The 17838-nt window shown below is 40.3% G+C and overlaps 2 protein-coding genes across 13 annotated transcripts in view; one reads left to right on the top strand and one right to left on the bottom strand.

Annotated features, from left to right (window-relative positions):
• The window catches only part of FBXO38 (F-box protein 38), a 34247-nt gene extending 24639 nt beyond the window's left edge, over nucleotides 1–9608 (top strand). For 7 of the 12 annotated variants that reach the window (XM_067304773.1, XM_067304774.1, XM_067304772.1 and 4 more), the window contains one exon: nucleotides 206–1887. In XM_067304773.1, coding sequence (XP_067160874.1) covers nucleotides 206–384 — 179 coding nt within the window. In that variant the 3' untranslated portion in view covers nucleotides 385–1887. Of the gene's footprint in view, nucleotides 1–205; nucleotides 1888–2160; nucleotides 3047–3775; nucleotides 3902–6879; nucleotides 7870–9269 lie in introns of those variants that run through there. The other 5 variants (XR_010885627.1, XR_010885626.1, XR_010885624.1 and 2 more) reach the window with 5 other exon arrangements.
• Nucleotides 9609–10161: 553 nt separating this feature from the next.
• The window catches only part of HTR4 (5-hydroxytryptamine receptor 4), a 104388-nt gene continuing 96711 nt past the window's right edge, over nucleotides 10162–17838 (bottom strand). Inside the window, exon 6 of the mRNA XM_013953688.2 lies at nucleotides 10162–13085. Within this exon, the coding sequence (XP_013809142.1) occupies nucleotides 12998–13085 (88 nt within the window). The 3' untranslated portion in view covers nucleotides 10162–12997. The remainder of the gene's footprint in view (nucleotides 13086–17838) is intronic.

The following is a 17838-nucleotide window of genomic DNA, read 5'->3' as shown; positions in this document are numbered from 1 at the left end:
CTCAGAATCGGTGATTGTAGTTTAGTGCATAGTCTGAATCAGAAAAAATGGATATGTATTCTTACTTACCTGTCTTATCTGACATGCTTTCATGTTATTTATTTGCTTTGTTTTCAAAGACCAGCTTCTTTACTGCAAAACAGATTCATTTGTGAGTTTCTTTCTAGGAAAGATTGTAATTTTTATTCTGTTGTGCCTTCCACAGCTACTATTTATGCTCCCCGGAGGAAAGGACAGCTGTCTGCAGACATCTGTATGGAGACAATAGGAGAAGAGATCTCTGAACTGCGCCAGATGAAAAAAGGTGTATTCCAGCGTGTTGTGGCTATCTTCATCCATTACTGTGATGTTAACGGTGAACCAGTAGAAGATGATTACATTTGAGTGGATCTCCCATATAACCAGTCATCTCTTCCTAAATTCTGATCGGCACTGCTGGCAAGGAAAGCAGGTGGATTCTTTCTGACTGCAGTGTGGTTTCTTGAAACATATACTTTGCAATTGCCCTGACTCGGTTTGAAAAAGAGTATGTAGTAAATGTATAATGAAAAGTAAAAATTGTATACTAAGGTTTGTACATAGAGGAAACAAAAGAAAAACTTCCTAATACTGAGACTTTATTTCATATGTTTATACAATTTAATTTAATTCCATTTTAATGAAGGCCAATAATTAGGACCAGGGAGAAATATTTGAATTTTTCAGCCCATACAATTCATAGCAGTATTTTTTTCTTATAAACAAAACCCCATTTGCTGTGTTCAAAAGAGTCATCAGAGTCTCTTTTAATCTGTGCCTTTTTCTTGAGCATTTAAGTCTGGTCTGAGTAAACCTGTTGAGCACAATCTTTGTGTCTTGTGTGCATTTTTCAAAGGGAGAGAACTGTTCTACAGCTGTTGCACAGAATGCCAAAAGCTGGAAAAAAAAGTAATTGAGTTAGTGATCTCTGGAATCTTCCAGACTTCCTGAAAATTTTGGGGGGGAAAAAACTTAGCTGGGAATCAAAATATTTTCCAAAGCATTTTATACCACTGTCTTTTTCATTTGAGTAGTGTATTTGACTCTTGGAATAGGAAAAAAGTTGCTAAATGTTGCTTCCACTCACTTTAACATAACTCTGCATGTACTATCTGGCTCAAAACTGGTTTTTCACATAAGACGGGAAGGAAGAGGGATATGTGGTTACTGACATGGCTGCAACTAGGAAAAGCACAGGATTCATCTGACCCAGCTTTCAGACTGATTCATGCTCACTCATGAATGCAGATTTTCTATACAGTCAGTAAATACTGCTGCTCTTTGCCCTGAACATTTGTTTTTATTGTAAACAGAAAATGCCTCCAGTTCCCGCAGCATCTGTACACGTTTTATGTGTATGCCCAGAATTTGCTGCAAGTCCAGTGTAAAAGTGGTGCATATTATGTGCACTACAAAAGTGTTGCTGATAGGGATTTGATGTGTTCAGGCATATGTCAGCATGGCAAACTGAAGTGAATATATATAAGACTCTGAAATCCTTCCTAGACTGGCAAATACTACTATTTTTCTTCAACATCCTGCTTATAATAAAACATAACCCTCTTTTTCAATTGAAGATTGATTATCTTACTGTGTATCGTAACCTTCATATTTTTAAAATGCAAGAGATGAATCCACACTAGTCACAGGAATGTTATTAGTACAGTATAAAGATGCAAAAGTTAGTATTAAACCAGCTAGCTTGGGTGCTGTTAGTAATCTGCCTTGTGGGAGCATGAGACTTCCTAAAGGCTAGTTTGCCTTGCTGTGAAGACAGTGTCTGCTCTGCACACGCAGCTGTGACCTTTGGATGTGCCATACCATCAGCTATGTCCTGATCTATCCTCAATGTTTGGGGTTTTTTTAAGTTTGCAGAGTTATCAGTGTAACAAATGACATTGTTTACTAACTTACTGTGGTAAAAGCTCTAGAGTAGATTAGTTTATATTATTATACAATTTTACACATCACTGTTACTGATTTCACTGCTTTTGAACCACAGTGTTACAACAGTTTAACCACTTTGGTATAAATGTGCCTAACAGGGATTTTTCTAACTTTCAGCTCTGTAAAATTGAAGTGGCAAAACTGTTTGATGTAGCAAAGCCAATGCTAGTGTTCTTTGCGTTTGTCCCTCAGCAGAAATTCTTGAGGGAATCTGACACTTGAAGTATAGGAAGAAGATAGGAGGAAGACAGTGGTATCTAGTGGAAGCATAAAAAGATTTGGTAAAGTAGCATTTTTTTTTTTCCCCCCACATGTGACTAGATAGCATGTTCTCTCTACTCCTTAACAGGATGTGGAGTGTTAGGTTTACTTCATCAGATAATAATGTGAATGCTGATAAGACACTTCCTCTAATGCAAGATCAAAGCTAATATTTAGTCCTAACAAGTACATTTAATCACAGCTAATACAGTGAGATTCAGACAAAAGTAACAGTTTTTGTGACCCATCCTAGAAGTGTTTCAAATAAGCTGAGTCATGGAAACACTCATGTTTGCTGTTTTAATACAGCATGTATAGGAAAATATGTTATTGCATTTCTAGAGTATTACACCAGACCTCCATCTGCTGAAGAAGTATTTATACAAATTAAGTACTTCTTGTATTCTGTATTTCATATTATAAGCCATTGAACCTTACAGTAGTTTTAACGTACCAACTGTAAAGTGTTATTACTAGTACATAAATGGGTATAGTTCATATCAGCAGGGAGCTGCTGTACAAAAAATAACTTGTTTGCCAGTCTTTGGCTGCAGTGGTGTTCTGTTAATGGTAAGCATATGCGTTCATTACTGCATCAACTCACAGCTGAAAGGCTATCCTGATTTTAAGGGCTAAAAATGTTTTGATTTGTTTTCCACAATGAAGAATGAAAAACTGGAGTTGTCATTTCTGAATTCTTTAGTTGTGGATTCTTGAGTCACTGAGCTAAGGATCTGGGTTAGTAAAGTTTGTTGTGAACACCAGCCCAAACTTGCTGATTGGCAGTGTAGTAATCATGGGTGTTTTCTTTTGCAAGTTGTTTTTAATTTTACCTGCAAGTGAACATGAACTTGATTCATCTATCCTTTATTCATGTGCTACTCCGTCTCTCAACTGGCTGCTCCCAGCCCCGGCGGCTGCAGGCACAGAGTGGTGGAGCTGGCAGGAGCGGCGGCGCCCATGGGCAGCAGCATGGGGCTCTGCCTGGTCAGGCGCTGCAGCCTGGCAGTGGGAGCAGCGCCCCAGCCCTGCTCCCGGCTCAGGGGCTGCTCCCCTTCCTCATGTCTCTCCTCCTTTCCACAGGGAAGGTGTTACGAAAGAAGCCACTGCTTTTGTAATTCCCATTTTGGAATCAGAAAGCTAGCAGGTGGACCGGGAGCACGTTTTTGTTGGTGCAGCATGGCTCTTGTATGCCTCTGGATCAGCTGAACCCCAGCAGATAAAGTTAGGGTTACTTCGGTAGGTCAGGATGGTGCTGCAGTGTGTAAAAGCTGGATTTCTCCCATTAATTCTGTCTTTACATGACCTGGCCGCTGCTCCAGTCCAGTTTCTTGGAAGGCGGCTTCCTATGCAAAGTCTATTTCAGGAACGCCTGTTGTATAAAGCAAAACCTCTTGCAAATTTTCAGATGCTTTAGTTTTCTGAAATTCTGGTGTAAATCTGTTGGGTACTTTGGGCAAAGAGAGGCTTAGCATGAAAAGTCATTCAAGTCAAGAATTGCTGTCTTGCTCTCACTTTAGATGGAACTTGATTTTCTTTTTCCTTTCAGAAACACTTTCCATTTCCTTGATGGTGAGAGATGCAAATCTTTTTCATGACATGGGTTCATAACCTCTTGAGCTTCTAAGATCAGCAAAGAACAGCTGAAATAAGTTCCCTTCCATCAGAGCTCTAGGTAACCTAAGTGAATCAATAACTTCCTTTGCTTTTTTTGATGCTTGAGCAATTTGATTCTAGGAGGTCACAAAAGGCACAGTAGGGTGTATTTAGATGTTTAGAAGTATGATGTGTTGTACATATGTGCCAAATATTGAGCAAACCATGAAGTGTTTTAACAATCTCTTAATTAACGTTGATGTAGTATCTCTAAAAGATGATGATGCTTTATGTCCATTCCATTTTCCTAGGTCCTCCATATATCTCCATCTGTTGTTGCAGAACAAAACCACCAGCTTTGTGTTTGTGGGGAAGAAATTCTGCTTCCTATAGTATGATATCTCCAAAGGTGTTATCTAAGCAGGAAACACTCCATTTAGTATGAGAGCATGAGCCATGCATAAAAGCTAAGACATTGTTTGTGATAGGGGGTGAGGAAACATTTCAGTGTTGGAAGCTACCCAACCTGAACTACAGATGCTTACCTTGGTTTAGCTAATCCAGCTATATCATAGTCTTCCAGATAAGAGTGGGGCAAGAAGCTGAAATCTGCAACTTGTTAGCAAAGCAACACAAAAAGCGCTTAACTCTTGGAGTTATCATCCCAAAACCTTGCTTCCTCCCAGAAGAAAACCTTCAGCTGGGAGCTCTCAGTACAATGATCTGAAGTTCTAAAGTGCTTTTTTTTTTTAAAAAAAAAAAAAAAAAAAAAAGACCCCCCCCCCCCCCCCCTTTTCATGGATAGGCCATTCTGAAGAAGAGCTACCTGAAAAATAAGATTACTTCTGGTAAGGAAGATGCTTGCAGAACACACTTCTGAGAACAGCCATTTGTAAGAAATTACTCATGACTGCAACAGAATAGGCTGTGAAAACATCTCTGTTTCCACAGACAGATGGATCAAAACCAGAGGCGTAGGAAAGGTCAGTTTGTTCCTTCAGCAAATGTCTCCCATGGTGGCCTAAAGTTCAGATCTGAGCCTTTACAAGTAGAGTTGCAAAGAATAGACGTTGTATGTTGGAGCTCTGGTACCGAAGCGAGAGGTGGCAGAGTTTATCTGCCACATACAATTATGCTCCCTCGACAAGCTACCAAATTTGTGACTGAACTGGAGGTCTGCAGATAAGAGTCTGAGGGTGAGAGGTGATAGGCTGGTCCCACTTTGGCAGCTTCTTTTCACTTGCAGAGGGAGCAGGCAGGATAGGGGTCATCTTTTAGGGCATATTAGATAAGGGCTGCACTTCTGTCATAAAAACCAGCAGCAACATTTTCACTCCATTTTCAAAATGTAGGATCATGTTTCTCAGTGGTTTTCTCAGTAACTGAGGTGTGTTTCTCTTGGGGAATATATCCTGAGGTAGTTCCATCTCTGTATTCGTATCTTGATCACTCCCTCCTCCAGGAGTGAAAAGAGACCAAAAGCACGTGTTTGATGTTATAGTTGGACTCTGGTTTCACTGCACTCCTCTTTCCAACTCAGTATTTGGGCAAGCAAGGGAGCAAGCTGGAGGTCATTGGTTTAAACGTGCCTATTCTAGCAAAGGGCAAAAAAAAGTGGCAGTTTGAAATGGGAAATGAGTTGTGGTAAGACTGTCCACAGGAAGCAAGTGTTGGCATCACAGAACTTCATTGTAGGCTCCCAGGGAAGCTGTGGTTTCTTCAGAGCCATAAGGTGCTTCCACATGCACAGAGGAGCTAAAAAGGAAATAAAAGAATTTCCTCCCTGAGTTGTTTTCTGCCTTGACTCTGTTGATTGGGAAATAAATGAACAGTGCCTAATATGAACATAGTATTTCCTGTGCTCAAGGAACTGAGAGCTGCTGTCCTTTGCCATGCAGTCTCTAGCCTAATGGGCTAGTGTAACTACTTTTAGAGGCTCTTGGTACCGTATGCTGAAGGACTGATGAGGCAGATAACTCCTCTCTTGGCTGTTTTAGACTACTGCAAGAGGAGTACAGGTGTTCACAGCTTGAACTGTTGTGTGAAGGTAGTGATCTTGGACCCCTTGCTACGGCTATAAAGGTGGTAACGAGTGAATCAGCTCTTTCAAAGAGAATAATGGTTGAGTGTAGTAGTGTCCCAACAAGGCCATGGAAATTGGCACTGAGGAAACACATCTGTATTAATCTGTGTGGTCCTTCATATCTGTCTGTTTTGATCTATGTAGTCCTTAAAATAACCCTTGAATTCATAACAGTTTTTCAGTTATTGCTAGTACCATGCTAGTTGCAATAATGCTGGTTTTTACAAAGAGAGAGATGTCCTTGAAAGGGGTTGCATTTTGGAGATTATTGACATGAAGATGACTGTTGATATGGTTTATATACATTATGTCAAGAGCCCTGCTTGGCAGGTGGGATTCAACTGTAAGGAATGAAAACAGATTCATTACTGAGGTTGCTGGGCAAGGATTTAGTTCTCATACTCTGGATCACTGCCTAGCTCAAGCACAGCCCTCGGCAGCTTAAGGCCCCCATGTGGGGTCTCCCTAAATCTTGACTCGAAAGAAGTCTTCAAGGAAGGAAATAAATTTCCTTATTCAGCAAGGAAATAAATTTCCCTCTTGTCCCAGAGGACTGAAAGGTCTGCTTCACAGCATTTCTAAGAGAGTATAGACCCTGGCACTACTGCTGCTATGTAGGGACCTTCAACTGGCATTGTGTTCCTGTTCTGATGTGGTCTGAGGAAGATATATGGAGTTTGTTTCTCTTTTTTTGATTGATTTCAAGAACTTTAAAAGCTCAATAAAAAATTGTTAAAAAATGTCAAAAATCTGTAAACTGTCAAAGCAAATAATGTATGCTAAAATACATTAGTAAGATCTTCTACCAGATCTTCAAAATGTTTTAAGTTATGAGCATATATTTGTTAGGAAGCCTAATAGCACAGGCAATTACAGTTCAGCAAAGAAAGCTTTCATGAGAAGTAGTAGAACTCAGATCCATTAAAGTTTTAATTGGGTAAATTCTAGTTCAATTATATCTGTTTTTTTATTAGATAAGAAAATTCCTAAGGTAAGGTAAGTGGTTATAATGTGCTGAGTGAATGTGAGTGATTATTTTGGATTCAGAGAGATTTAAAATATGTATTAAAAAAAAAAAAAGGAAAGCTTTTGTATTTTTTATATAGTTCATATATTCAGTAGAAAAAACAACAGATTTAGTGCCTTTTGGCATGATAATACTCAGAGGTGGCTCAGGGAAATCTAATGCAGAGGAAAAAATTAGATCCTAAACTACCAAAGGATTTACAGTTGACAGCTACAGAATGAAAATGCTCTCCTTGGCCCTAGGATTTATAAAGCCAGGTGAGGAATACTCTTCAGAATGACTTGGAGTCTGCTGTATGTGGGCTACCTGCTCCAAGAAACCATCATTTTTTGTCATCGTTATGTATTTTTCATCTATACTAGGAATAAAACGGACAAGATTTGGAACCAATTAGTTCTGTTGCACACTATTAAGTCAGGCTGACACCAGTAAATACCTTAAATACCCTTTGTTGCTTCCACATCTTTGCTAAGCAGAGCCATTTTTGAGTATATTTCATTCTAATAGCCAGAATCCTTCAGTCAGATGTTCTTTAGATCAAATATTAGTTTTTTGTAATACTGAAATTGAGAGGTATTTTGAAAGGAATAAAAGCATTTAAGTACAGCTAATACACTATCTATTACTGATTATTCTGGAGCACTTGATTCCATTTAGGGGACTGTAGGAGAAGTCAGAGCGAAACAAAAATCGGTTTGAAGTGTGATGAGGTCAAAGGCAAGGTGAGTATCATTTAGCCCTCTCAGTTCTGACTCATATTCAAATTTTGAGTGGCTATCTCACACACTTCCAATGTATGCTCTCCCTGAAGTGTCCTTTGTTCCAACAGAGACTCCTGGAGGACCGGAGTTCGCAGAAGGAGAAGGAGACTCTCTGAAGCCAGGGATTCACAATGCTTAAAATCAAGGTGGTCCTAGTAATGGCTTTCTTTGCTCATGTGAGTCTACTTCAATTGCAGTCACTTTGTAAGCTGGACAAGCATCAGAGTGACCTTTGAACCCGTGACTTCTTCAAGTAGGCATGTTAGGCTGAGGTGTGGGCTCCTGTGGTTGCAATTGAATTGTCTTCAGTATTACTGTTTATGATTATAATAGGAATAAATGAAGCATATTAGCATGACAGTATCTCTGTAGGCAAACAATGGTTGTATGCACCTTATTGTCTGCATGTGTCTGATAAGCTAAGAATTTCTGCTTCTGACTAGAAAACAGTGCATAGAGAACAGGGCAGTGAGAAAGGGGTTTTCAGTGTGTTGAATTTGTTTTTTCCACACAAATCCGCTGCATGTGCACACCATGCACACTGTTTCCCTTTCAGGCATACACTCCTATATTGAGATTTTGGGGGATTTTAGTCTTCAGACAAGCTACATGTGGAAAATGTAGGTTGAAGCCAGGCACTATGTGAGCAAGAAGTGAGTAAGGCTTCCCACACACCTCTACAAATATTCTTCAGCTCTATCACTGTCAGTCCTGTTTCCTCTGTGTTCCATTCTCAGCTGTGCTAATACACTGCAACTGGAGTGTAGACACAAAGGCAATGTGCTGCAGTGTAACACAAATGGAAGCTATTGCCTTTATTTTTTAAGCTACTTTGGTAAATGTTTTCATTTACTTTTGTGCTTAGACAGGCATCAGATTCTGCAGTAAAAGGAGGTCATGTTCTAGACTTCTGGACTAAATGAAAAAGATTTTGAGAATTTATTGAAAGTATTTTTCTAATTGTTCTGCCAAGATACTATTTCTCCTTTTTTCTAACTCATTGCCCTCTCCAAGACTGAAAACTGAAAATATATTCAGTGTTGAAAGAACTGTGAAGGATAAATGTAGAAGGGACATTTCCCCATAGGGATTCATCTCTCTGCATCATGTTTATGAACATGACCTGCTTGTACACTTGGGCTGCAGCCATATCTCCCTGCATCTCACTAAGCAACACAGCTGCTGACTGCCTCAAGCACTGACATTTACAGAGTGTATATCATCCACTTAGTGCTTCACATCCCTCCAGACAGTCTTGATAATCAGCTAATTATGTATGGCCTCTTCTGCACTCTTCCTTGGAGCTTCTGTTTTGTGAACACAGCTTCACATTGGTGACGTGTTTATTATGCCACTGAATTTCACTTACAGCATGACTCCAACTTAGTTTCTCTCCGAGTAAACAGAATATCAGAGATGTGGAAAGCTCCTCAGCAGAAAAGATGGCTTTTCTCATGATGTGCACCCTTGCACTGTCTAAGGCCCACTTAAAGGAAATTGGCCCACAGGCCCTCAGGTTTTTAATCTGCCTCTGGTAGTAGTTAACCTGTTCCTCTGCTTCCATCTTTCATCACAGGTAACCTCAATGAGTCTTTGGATTTGCATGTCTAGGCACAGACTCCGCTAACAAATATCATGCAAGATCTCAGAAATGTTTCGTCTGGAGCCTAGAAGAATATGGAAATACAACTGTGTTAACAGATCAGCCTTCTGAAGATGTTTTAGCAAAGGCCCAGCCAGCCAATTTCTTATTAGCTAGCTGTTCTGCTTGTACTTTATCTCTGGCCAGGAAAAAGTGTAATCAGTTGTAATCCAAGAAAACAGCTACAGTAAACATCATGCTTAACACTTCTGAGACTTACTGCATGCAAAGAATGTAAAATGTTACTAGAATATAAATGTGGCAGTGCAATAATTTGCTGATGAGTACTAGTGTATTTATGTAAGGAAATAGAATAGTTAGAGCGGTTCTGTGAGAGATGGGGAAAGAGAGGAAAAGGAGGGAAGAAAGGAACCTCCTTTTTCAGTCAAATCCACTGGTATACTCAGAGGAACAGACAGAGCGACACAAAATTTTATCTGACTCCTCATTCGCAAATGCCTGTCTTGAGAGTCCTGCCGATACCAATGAAATGTCAGTATAAGATAAAGTGAGAGGTGAGGTGGACACAGACCAGGCAAGGTGAAAGAGGGCTCAGTAGCAATCTAAGAAATGTGAGGAGAAAGAGGGAGGTGCTGGAACGCTTGGTGCAGGAGGCAGGATTTTTCTGGCAGATAAAGAAATGTTAGGACCTTGTATGATAACCCAGGAGGCATTCAGTATTTTCAAAGTACTGTGGCCAGATTCTCCCTTGCTATTACAGCTATCTGGGTGTATTGCAAAGTGGGCATAACGTATTACCTGGTAACCTGGTAGAATCTTATGTTTTGAGTGAAAACTGTACAAGAAATGAGCATGAGCTGGAGTATAATTTACACAGAGGAATTTTTATTTTTAGAAACAGCCAATGCATCACACCTTATTCAGCACAGGCAGAGACTCCAAAACCGCTAGCCAAAATGGTCAATGGGAAGATGAACTCAGAGGCTACTGGAGCAGCTACTGTTAGATAAGGAAGGAAACTGAGTGCTGGTTCTTTCCATGAGACAGCTTCTTTTCTATAGAAATGCTAACTTATTCATAATAGACAATATCATTTGCTGGGTTCACAGAAGCATTGCTGTGATTATTGACTTACGAAACAGTAGCTGCTAGATTGCTCATGACAAGTTAATTGGGGCTGACCAGCCATTAGCCAGAGATGACACAGAACATGAACATTTGCAAATATGGTTTTCGAACTGGATCCCTTTTTGTATGAGAGCTGTTGACCATTTTGGCTGGTGAGCTAAGGATCCCCTTGACAGAACCTTCCAAACATCTCTCATGAATAAAATTCAGTGTTGAGAAGTTCATTTTAAATTAAGAAGAGATATATTACTAAAGTACATTAAAATATAGGAAAAAAAACACTTCAAGAACAACAGTGGAAACAAAGGAACACCATTACTATTACATCCCCATGCTGCTGGTTGTACATCACTCACAGAAATATTCACCAACGTATGGATGCCTCTTAAGGGGGATAGAGAAAAGCCTTTTTAGGATTTTCTTTAAGAAATTTAATGTTTGGGATGAAAGTAAGACAACCTGTTTCGCAGTCTCGCATACCCAAATCCAGACAAAATCCATATGAGCAATTCCATAGAGGTGTAAATCATATAACTGATGCAGCCTTGGATGGATTTTCCAAAGCTCTCAACAATGCCCTATTTTTTTCACCCACTGAAGTCTGTTTGTTTTAGTAGTAACTGTAGAGTTGAGCTAATATTGAGTTTTTCTGGAAACACAACCCTGTAAGAACAGGTCATTACAGAACCAAGAATTGCCTCAAACTCTATTATCTCACCTTCTCCTTTAGAACACCTTGTATTCTTTCCATCAACACCTATGTTCTCGAACATCAGTTCTTTGTCTCTTTCTAACTGCTAGGGATTTTTTACATTAATAAGTGCCTGACTCTCTCTAATTAGAGCTGTTTCTGCCCAGTGTTCTTTTAAATCCTAAAGGAAAAGGATGAGAAGCCTTATTGATGACTCTATTGTGAGTGGAAGGAATATTTTAAAGAAATCAGACACCATGGCAGGGAAGTTCTTATCATGCACAAAATTTTTCATACTGAGCAACATTTTTTTTGTTCAAACCAGGATTTGTTTGTTTGTTTGTTTACAGTAAATACCTGTCACATAGCAACAGAAACATTACTAAATAATATATATATATATGTTAAGCTCCTGGGTCTAGAAGCTTTTAATGAAAAAAACGCACATTCCTGATAAAAAATAATAATAAATAATGTCACTTTTTCTTTACATTAAAAATATCTGTACATGATTACACAAAGTAACAAAGTACAATTTTGTTTTTTAGGCTCAGGGTGGCATCTCTGGGTTAGATCTTCATCTAAAAAGGGTAGAGGTTTATAGTCTTGATCCTGCATATTTCCCACTGCATGAAAATAATTCTCCCAAAGTTGCTAAGTCTACAGCCTTGTCTACCACTAACATGCAAAGGTGGAAGATGCTCACAAGGAACATAGCAACATATACATGCAGGAAGCAGCTAGAGACTGAGATTTTTACAATCAGGTGCATACAGTGATATTTGAAAGTTTTGAAACTTCTTGCCTCAGAGTTGGAAGAGAACAGAAACAAATATAAAAATAAAGATGGAAAACATAAGTAGGAGACTATCTTCCTAATGTAGCTAGAAAAGCTTTTTAGATGATACATTTTTCAAGATGGCACTTAGTGAACTATTACAGACTGACCCTGTCTCTTGACCAACCTTTCTTCTCAATAAGAATGCCCAAAGTTTGCTCAGATGAGGACTGCACTGGCAGGTTGCCTGGGGTTGAAGGCTGCATCCAGTCCACTGGCCTGCAAAGGGCAGAGGATGGCCACTGTCTTCTAGCAATTGGGCTGGAGTTGAAGCAGCACTTGCTGGGCCTTGCAGTCTGTCTTAGCTGTGAAATGTATCTGTAGGCCACACTTCAGCTCTTCTGGCCAATGAACTTCCGCCAATGAACTTCCATCCATGAACTTGGTCAGGAAACGCAATAAAAGCATTTACAAAGAAAGCTATGCAGGATAGGATGAGTCAGTGGCTCATGCTAACCTTTTACCAGTAACAATAATCAAAAAGGCAAATATTTCCTCTTTATTATCTAAATGTAGTGCTGTTTCTCTCCTGACAACATCCAGTCACAGGTGAGTAGGACCTTGAGCAGATAAAACAGGCATTTACTCTCATTTAATGTTAGGGCTTCAAGCCAGGACTTGAAATCTTTAAGGTCATGATACTGGTGTCACAGAACGAAGAGGTGGCTTGTACAAAGACAGCAGCTGGAAAGAAGTAACAGAAGTCCCTGTGGTGGCTTGTATCTGTGTTGTTTCTTTACATTGACAGAAATCTGCTTACTCCTGGAGAGCACCAACAGTAAAGCTTTGATGCAGTAATATAGTCCAGACATCCTTGCAGATACGGAAGTGTCTCCTCAGCCATTCTGCTCATCATATACCTTCCTGTGCTCCCATCGATCTACACACGCATGGGGTTGGGCATTCATGTGAAGTCAGTGCAGGAGGCACCATGAAAATGCAGATGAATGAGTTTTATTAAAAGTCCTGCTGTCCAGGAATCCTTTAGGGATCCTGAAAGGAATCTGTTCCTTCAGCTGGGCCATTCCTCTTCTAGGATCTTGATTAGAAACAGGACTCTTGGGATTCTGGGTCATTGTGGATGGGAAGCTTCTCATGTTCCTGATGATGCCCATTGTGTAAAACAGTGTACCTGGCAGTGGAAAAACATAAAGATTAATTAGTGCTAGTTAAAAGGTCAGGCTTATCTAAAGTGAGTTCTTGAAAACCCAGAAGTACATCTTAACAAGGTTCCGAATATCCAGATTCTACATTAATCAAAATGTGAATCCCTAGTTTGCTCCATGACAGTAAAGCAAGTATTCAGTTTGATTCATTCAAGACAATCCCTGAAAAACAAGAACCCGTTGTTTTTCATTTATTTAAGGTGCAGCTGGTAACAACAGAAAACCAGATCTATGAACTAAGAAACACTGGTCATCTGTGAGTGCACTAAGCTGAAAACAGTTCAGTTAATGTCTTCAGCGCAAGCATTTAGAGAATCACTTGAGACCAGCTTGCAAAATGAATGCTAATTATCATGAGACCAAGACCGACATTTCAGGACACTTAACTAAAAAAGTAGTCGCTGTCTATGTTAGAGTTGGGTTTAGTGCCAATCCTTGTATGTCTTCTCAGATCAGTGCTCTCCAGGTTTAATGTCCTGTGGAGGTATCATGGCATGTATATACCTTTCTGATATTTTCCTGGCTTTGGGTCATAAATGGAAAAGCAGAATTCAGTTATAATGAACTCCACATTATCTCTTATCCTGTGCCTCATCTACCAGCTCATTCCCTGCTGCCCATCTCAGCATGACTTTCTGAAGAGAACTGTTGATTTAGTTTGCTGATGAAACCCAGCTTTGTTCCTGTGCTACAAAGTAGTGTGCAATGCTTAGTAGCAATAAGCAAGTCTAAGGTGATAGGCAAAATTCCAGCTAACTGGAGTCAAACTATTTTGCACATCTTTCCAGCATTTCACGTCTAATCAACCTTGCTTGCAAAATCCCTGCAAGCCAAGTACCCTCCCTTTGCAGTCCATTTCATTTACACTAAAGCTGAAACATCCTCTGAGCAGGTCCAGTAGGAAGCTGCAAAAGTAACTGGAACAACATATTTTTACTTAGTCCAAATACATCTCAGGGAAATCATGTAAGAAAATAAGGTCTGTGCTAAAACTTTCCTCTCCTGAGTCTTATACTGACTTAGCTGTATTATTTCCTTTCATATCAAACATCCAAAACATCTGAAATATCTGCATCCCAATAAAGATAAAATAAAATAAAATAAGAATAAATAAAATTAAGAAAATAAAAGAATGTATCAGTTCTCCTGCTGTTAGCAGAGGGGAGAGTAGTAGCTTGAACCTTAGGATATGTTTGTATAGTCATTAGAAAAAAAAGTCAGGAAATCCTCATATATATATTCAAAGATTGATACTTTGACATTATTTTACTTGGGGTTTTAACTGGATGCATATCTCTCCCCACTGAGTACACTTGGCACAGTAAGGTGCTTATGAATGCAACTGAGATGTCTGAAGCAGATGATCTGAATGACACACAAATGATCTATCTACTAGTTCCAGTAGATCATGGACTCAAAATGAAAGCTAGCATATAAACTGTGCTGCCCATCTGCGTTTATCCTGGTGAATATTCCTGGGGAAATTCGCTTTCCAACATACTAGACACTGTTTTTCAACATTGTCAGGCTTGGTCGTCTTAATACAGGTCACTACATGCAGATATATCCATTGAAACATCATATCTCAGCACTCCATCACTTTAAATAATGATCATAAATCTTTCTAAAAATGCACACTAGTTCTACCAGCAAGATACAGACTTAAGAATTAATAAAAGACATTTTGCATCCAACACTGAACAGACACTCTGAGTAGATGACTTATGAAGCATACAAATCATATGGTAATTTTAATTTTATATACCAAGTGAGACATGGCACGTTTTGTGAGGTGATCCACCAAGGAAACCTATAGCAAGACAGTATCTCTGCTACAAATGGCGATACAGAGGATGAAATCCCGAAGACCCCTTGCTCGGAGAACAAGGCAGACACATTTCAGAGCAACTCACGGCTTGCTCAGAAGCAGAACAAACAGGCACTGAAAGCTGATTTCATAGAGGACATCCAGTCAGACCTTTCTTCTTCTTTTGCAGTAATCAGAGAACAGTTGTGCAAGATCAGCAATTTAGCAGGTGGTGCATTTGTTACAAACATGCATGTAAGCTAAAGAGAAGTCCAGAAGATGTCCTCAAATCTCTCGTGGCAAAAAGCATTTGTCTGAAGCCTCTAGCAGTTAGCATAACACTTCCAGCTGTTTACCTGTGGGGAAAGAGGACTGATAGGAGAGGAGGAAAGAGCATACATACGTGGGGTGTGAAACCTACACTGAGGGTGTGATGGGCATGCATGGGCACATGACTTCCAAGAATCTTATTAAGACCTCCAGGAAACTGTTAAAGGAGTCCTCCACTGGTGGGATTTTGTGTTGCAGTGATTTGTTTTCATGTTCTGTAGTTTCTCCTTTCAAACAAAGGTTCAAAGCTAGCTGTCAGTTACAAGGCATCAGCTCAGTGTCAGGTAAAGGACAGGATTATAAAAGTCCTGCTTTTTTCACACCACTTAACAGATCTTAACTGATCTGCTCTCTGCAAATACAATTAATTTTTCAGACATCAGTATCTTCAGGAAGCAAGTTCCAAAGTGAGTTTTACCTCACGAACACTAGTGCACACCTGGCAGGCTTCAGCTTGCACCCAGCTGAGAAGCCAAGCACTGCAGCTTTTGTCTTACCAACTGCAAGCAGAAAAACAACACTTGCACTCTGAGCATGTGGGATAAGTGCTTCAAGAGATATTTGTCAAGTAGGTTTGAATAATGGATACATTTGAGGAAGTCATAATCTGTAAGCTGAAAAAAAAAAAGGCTTAAATGCATTAAATAAATTATCTGCAGCAAATTAGTTGCTCAGCTCTCCTACCCACAATGAGTTTCTTCAAAGGGATTTGTTTATGCTGGCATTTTAGGCTACCCAGCTTGATTACAAATAGCGTCCCATTCTGTCTACCCCTTTGCATTTGACTCCTCCCAGACCTGGGAGAGGAGTGTTGCTGTCACTTCACTTGACAGCTTTACTCTGAGCATGAACCCCATCACCCAGCAATAAAGCCCTGTAAAGAAAAGGCACTGCTACCTACAAAGGGACCCTGCTGCAGGCTGTTCACATACTTGCCAAATGGTACTTTAACTGATGGTGATCAGTTTGGAAATAATTGCTTCTGTATTTCATGCTGTTTCTGACAGTCCAATGGACTCTTTAATTAACTAGTTGGATTAGCTCTCAGCACAGCAGAAGGGAGCTGTGTGGTTTTACCCTTAGGCCCATGACCAGAACAAGAAGCTCCAGCATTATCCTGGGAACTCAGCAAGAGCTGGAGAGAAAACACCAATGGGATGCAGTGGCAGTTTGTGATCTTCTCACTTTTGCTCCCTGTAGATCTATCCCCTGCGCCGACTTGTACAATTCATTAAGGAAGCAAAACAAAAAAATTGCTGGTCTTTGATTTCCCCAACTATAATGCAAAACAGTCATCATTTTCACTGAGTCTGAGGTCCTGCTCAGCCCTCTCCTTCTGATGAGCAACACCCCTGGAGCTCAGCTCTGTCGTCTTTTGAAGGGTCCCTCGATCATGCTGTGCCTACCAAACCATGAGAAGCAAAGACAGGATTTGCTGCCTGGAAGAAACCCACTTACAAAGTTGCTACAGCCACATGATGAAGCTGGCAGTGCGTTAACCAGGAGAATAAAGACGCGAAGGCAGAAAGAAGTGCAATTTTGGGTCAGGATTCCTGGTTCTGAACACAAGGGCTAACTGCATCCTTTTCCTCATGCTGAGTATGGCCCGGGAGTAGGGGAAATAATAATCTGGTGACAAGTTTGTGCCACCTCTCTATCAGAGCTAACAGCTACCAGCTCAGTTTCCAGAAGGGACCTCTCTGTCTGGAGATGGGTCCTTTGGACAGTGATGAACGACTTGGGGAGCTGGAGGACATCTGCCCTCCTACACCTTTATGCTTGAGACTCTGCGTACAGCTGCCTATGCTAAGTATACCCACCCAGGACTTTTTGACGCCAGCAGAGCTGCCTGGGAAGCAGAGCTGCAGTTCTGCAGCCATTTTATCCTAGTGGAAACACGGTATGACAGCCGTGAAGTGTTCCCCTGGTTTTTAACCGTAGTCCTTCCACTGAGCACTTATATCCATCCTTGTTCTCTAAGCTCCCTGCAAACTCAAGCTCATAATCCTGCAGCTAGTTAATCCTTGGCTACTGCAAAGGGCAGAGAGTGTCTCTCACATACCAAAAACCTGCAAGGGTTTGGTTCACATTAGTAGATATTACTCACTGAAAACAAACAAACCAATGAACAGAGAGCAAAGGCAGCCCTGCCTGGCTAGAGCTGATTCGCTAATGGACTAAAGGACCTGTGCAGCAGCCTTCTTCTGCGCTTTCCAAGCCTTTGATTAAACATTGGGCTTAGTGTTGCCTCACCAGCTTCTGTCCTTTTAACCTTGATGAGGAGAAACAGTTTTACCTAGAGGTTCATAATAACAGCAGAGAAAAATTAAAAAATAAATGCCGACAACTATCCAAACATGGCAAAGCTTTCAGCTGGGCTGAAGGTAGATTAATGGAGGAAACCAAAGGCATCATAAGCCCATGGTAGATGGCGCAAATGTCTTTGCTCTTTGTTTAGCAATCCTTTCCCAACACACCTGCTTACATTAACTCCTTCTGCTTTAGATTGGCAGAGGTGGTTCCTGTTGTCCTGACAGTCACTGGAGACTTGTGTGAGGTTTTGCAGCTGTCCCTGGACTAGG

This window comes from Apteryx mantelli, chromosome 14, assembly GCF_036417845.1.
Source record: "Apteryx mantelli isolate bAptMan1 chromosome 14, bAptMan1.hap1, whole genome shotgun sequence".
Lineage (NCBI taxonomy): Eukaryota > Metazoa > Chordata > Aves > Apterygiformes > Apterygidae > Apteryx > Apteryx mantelli.
The sequence above is the reverse complement of the archived record's forward strand: the minus strand, read 5'-3'. Positions and strand labels throughout refer to the sequence as shown.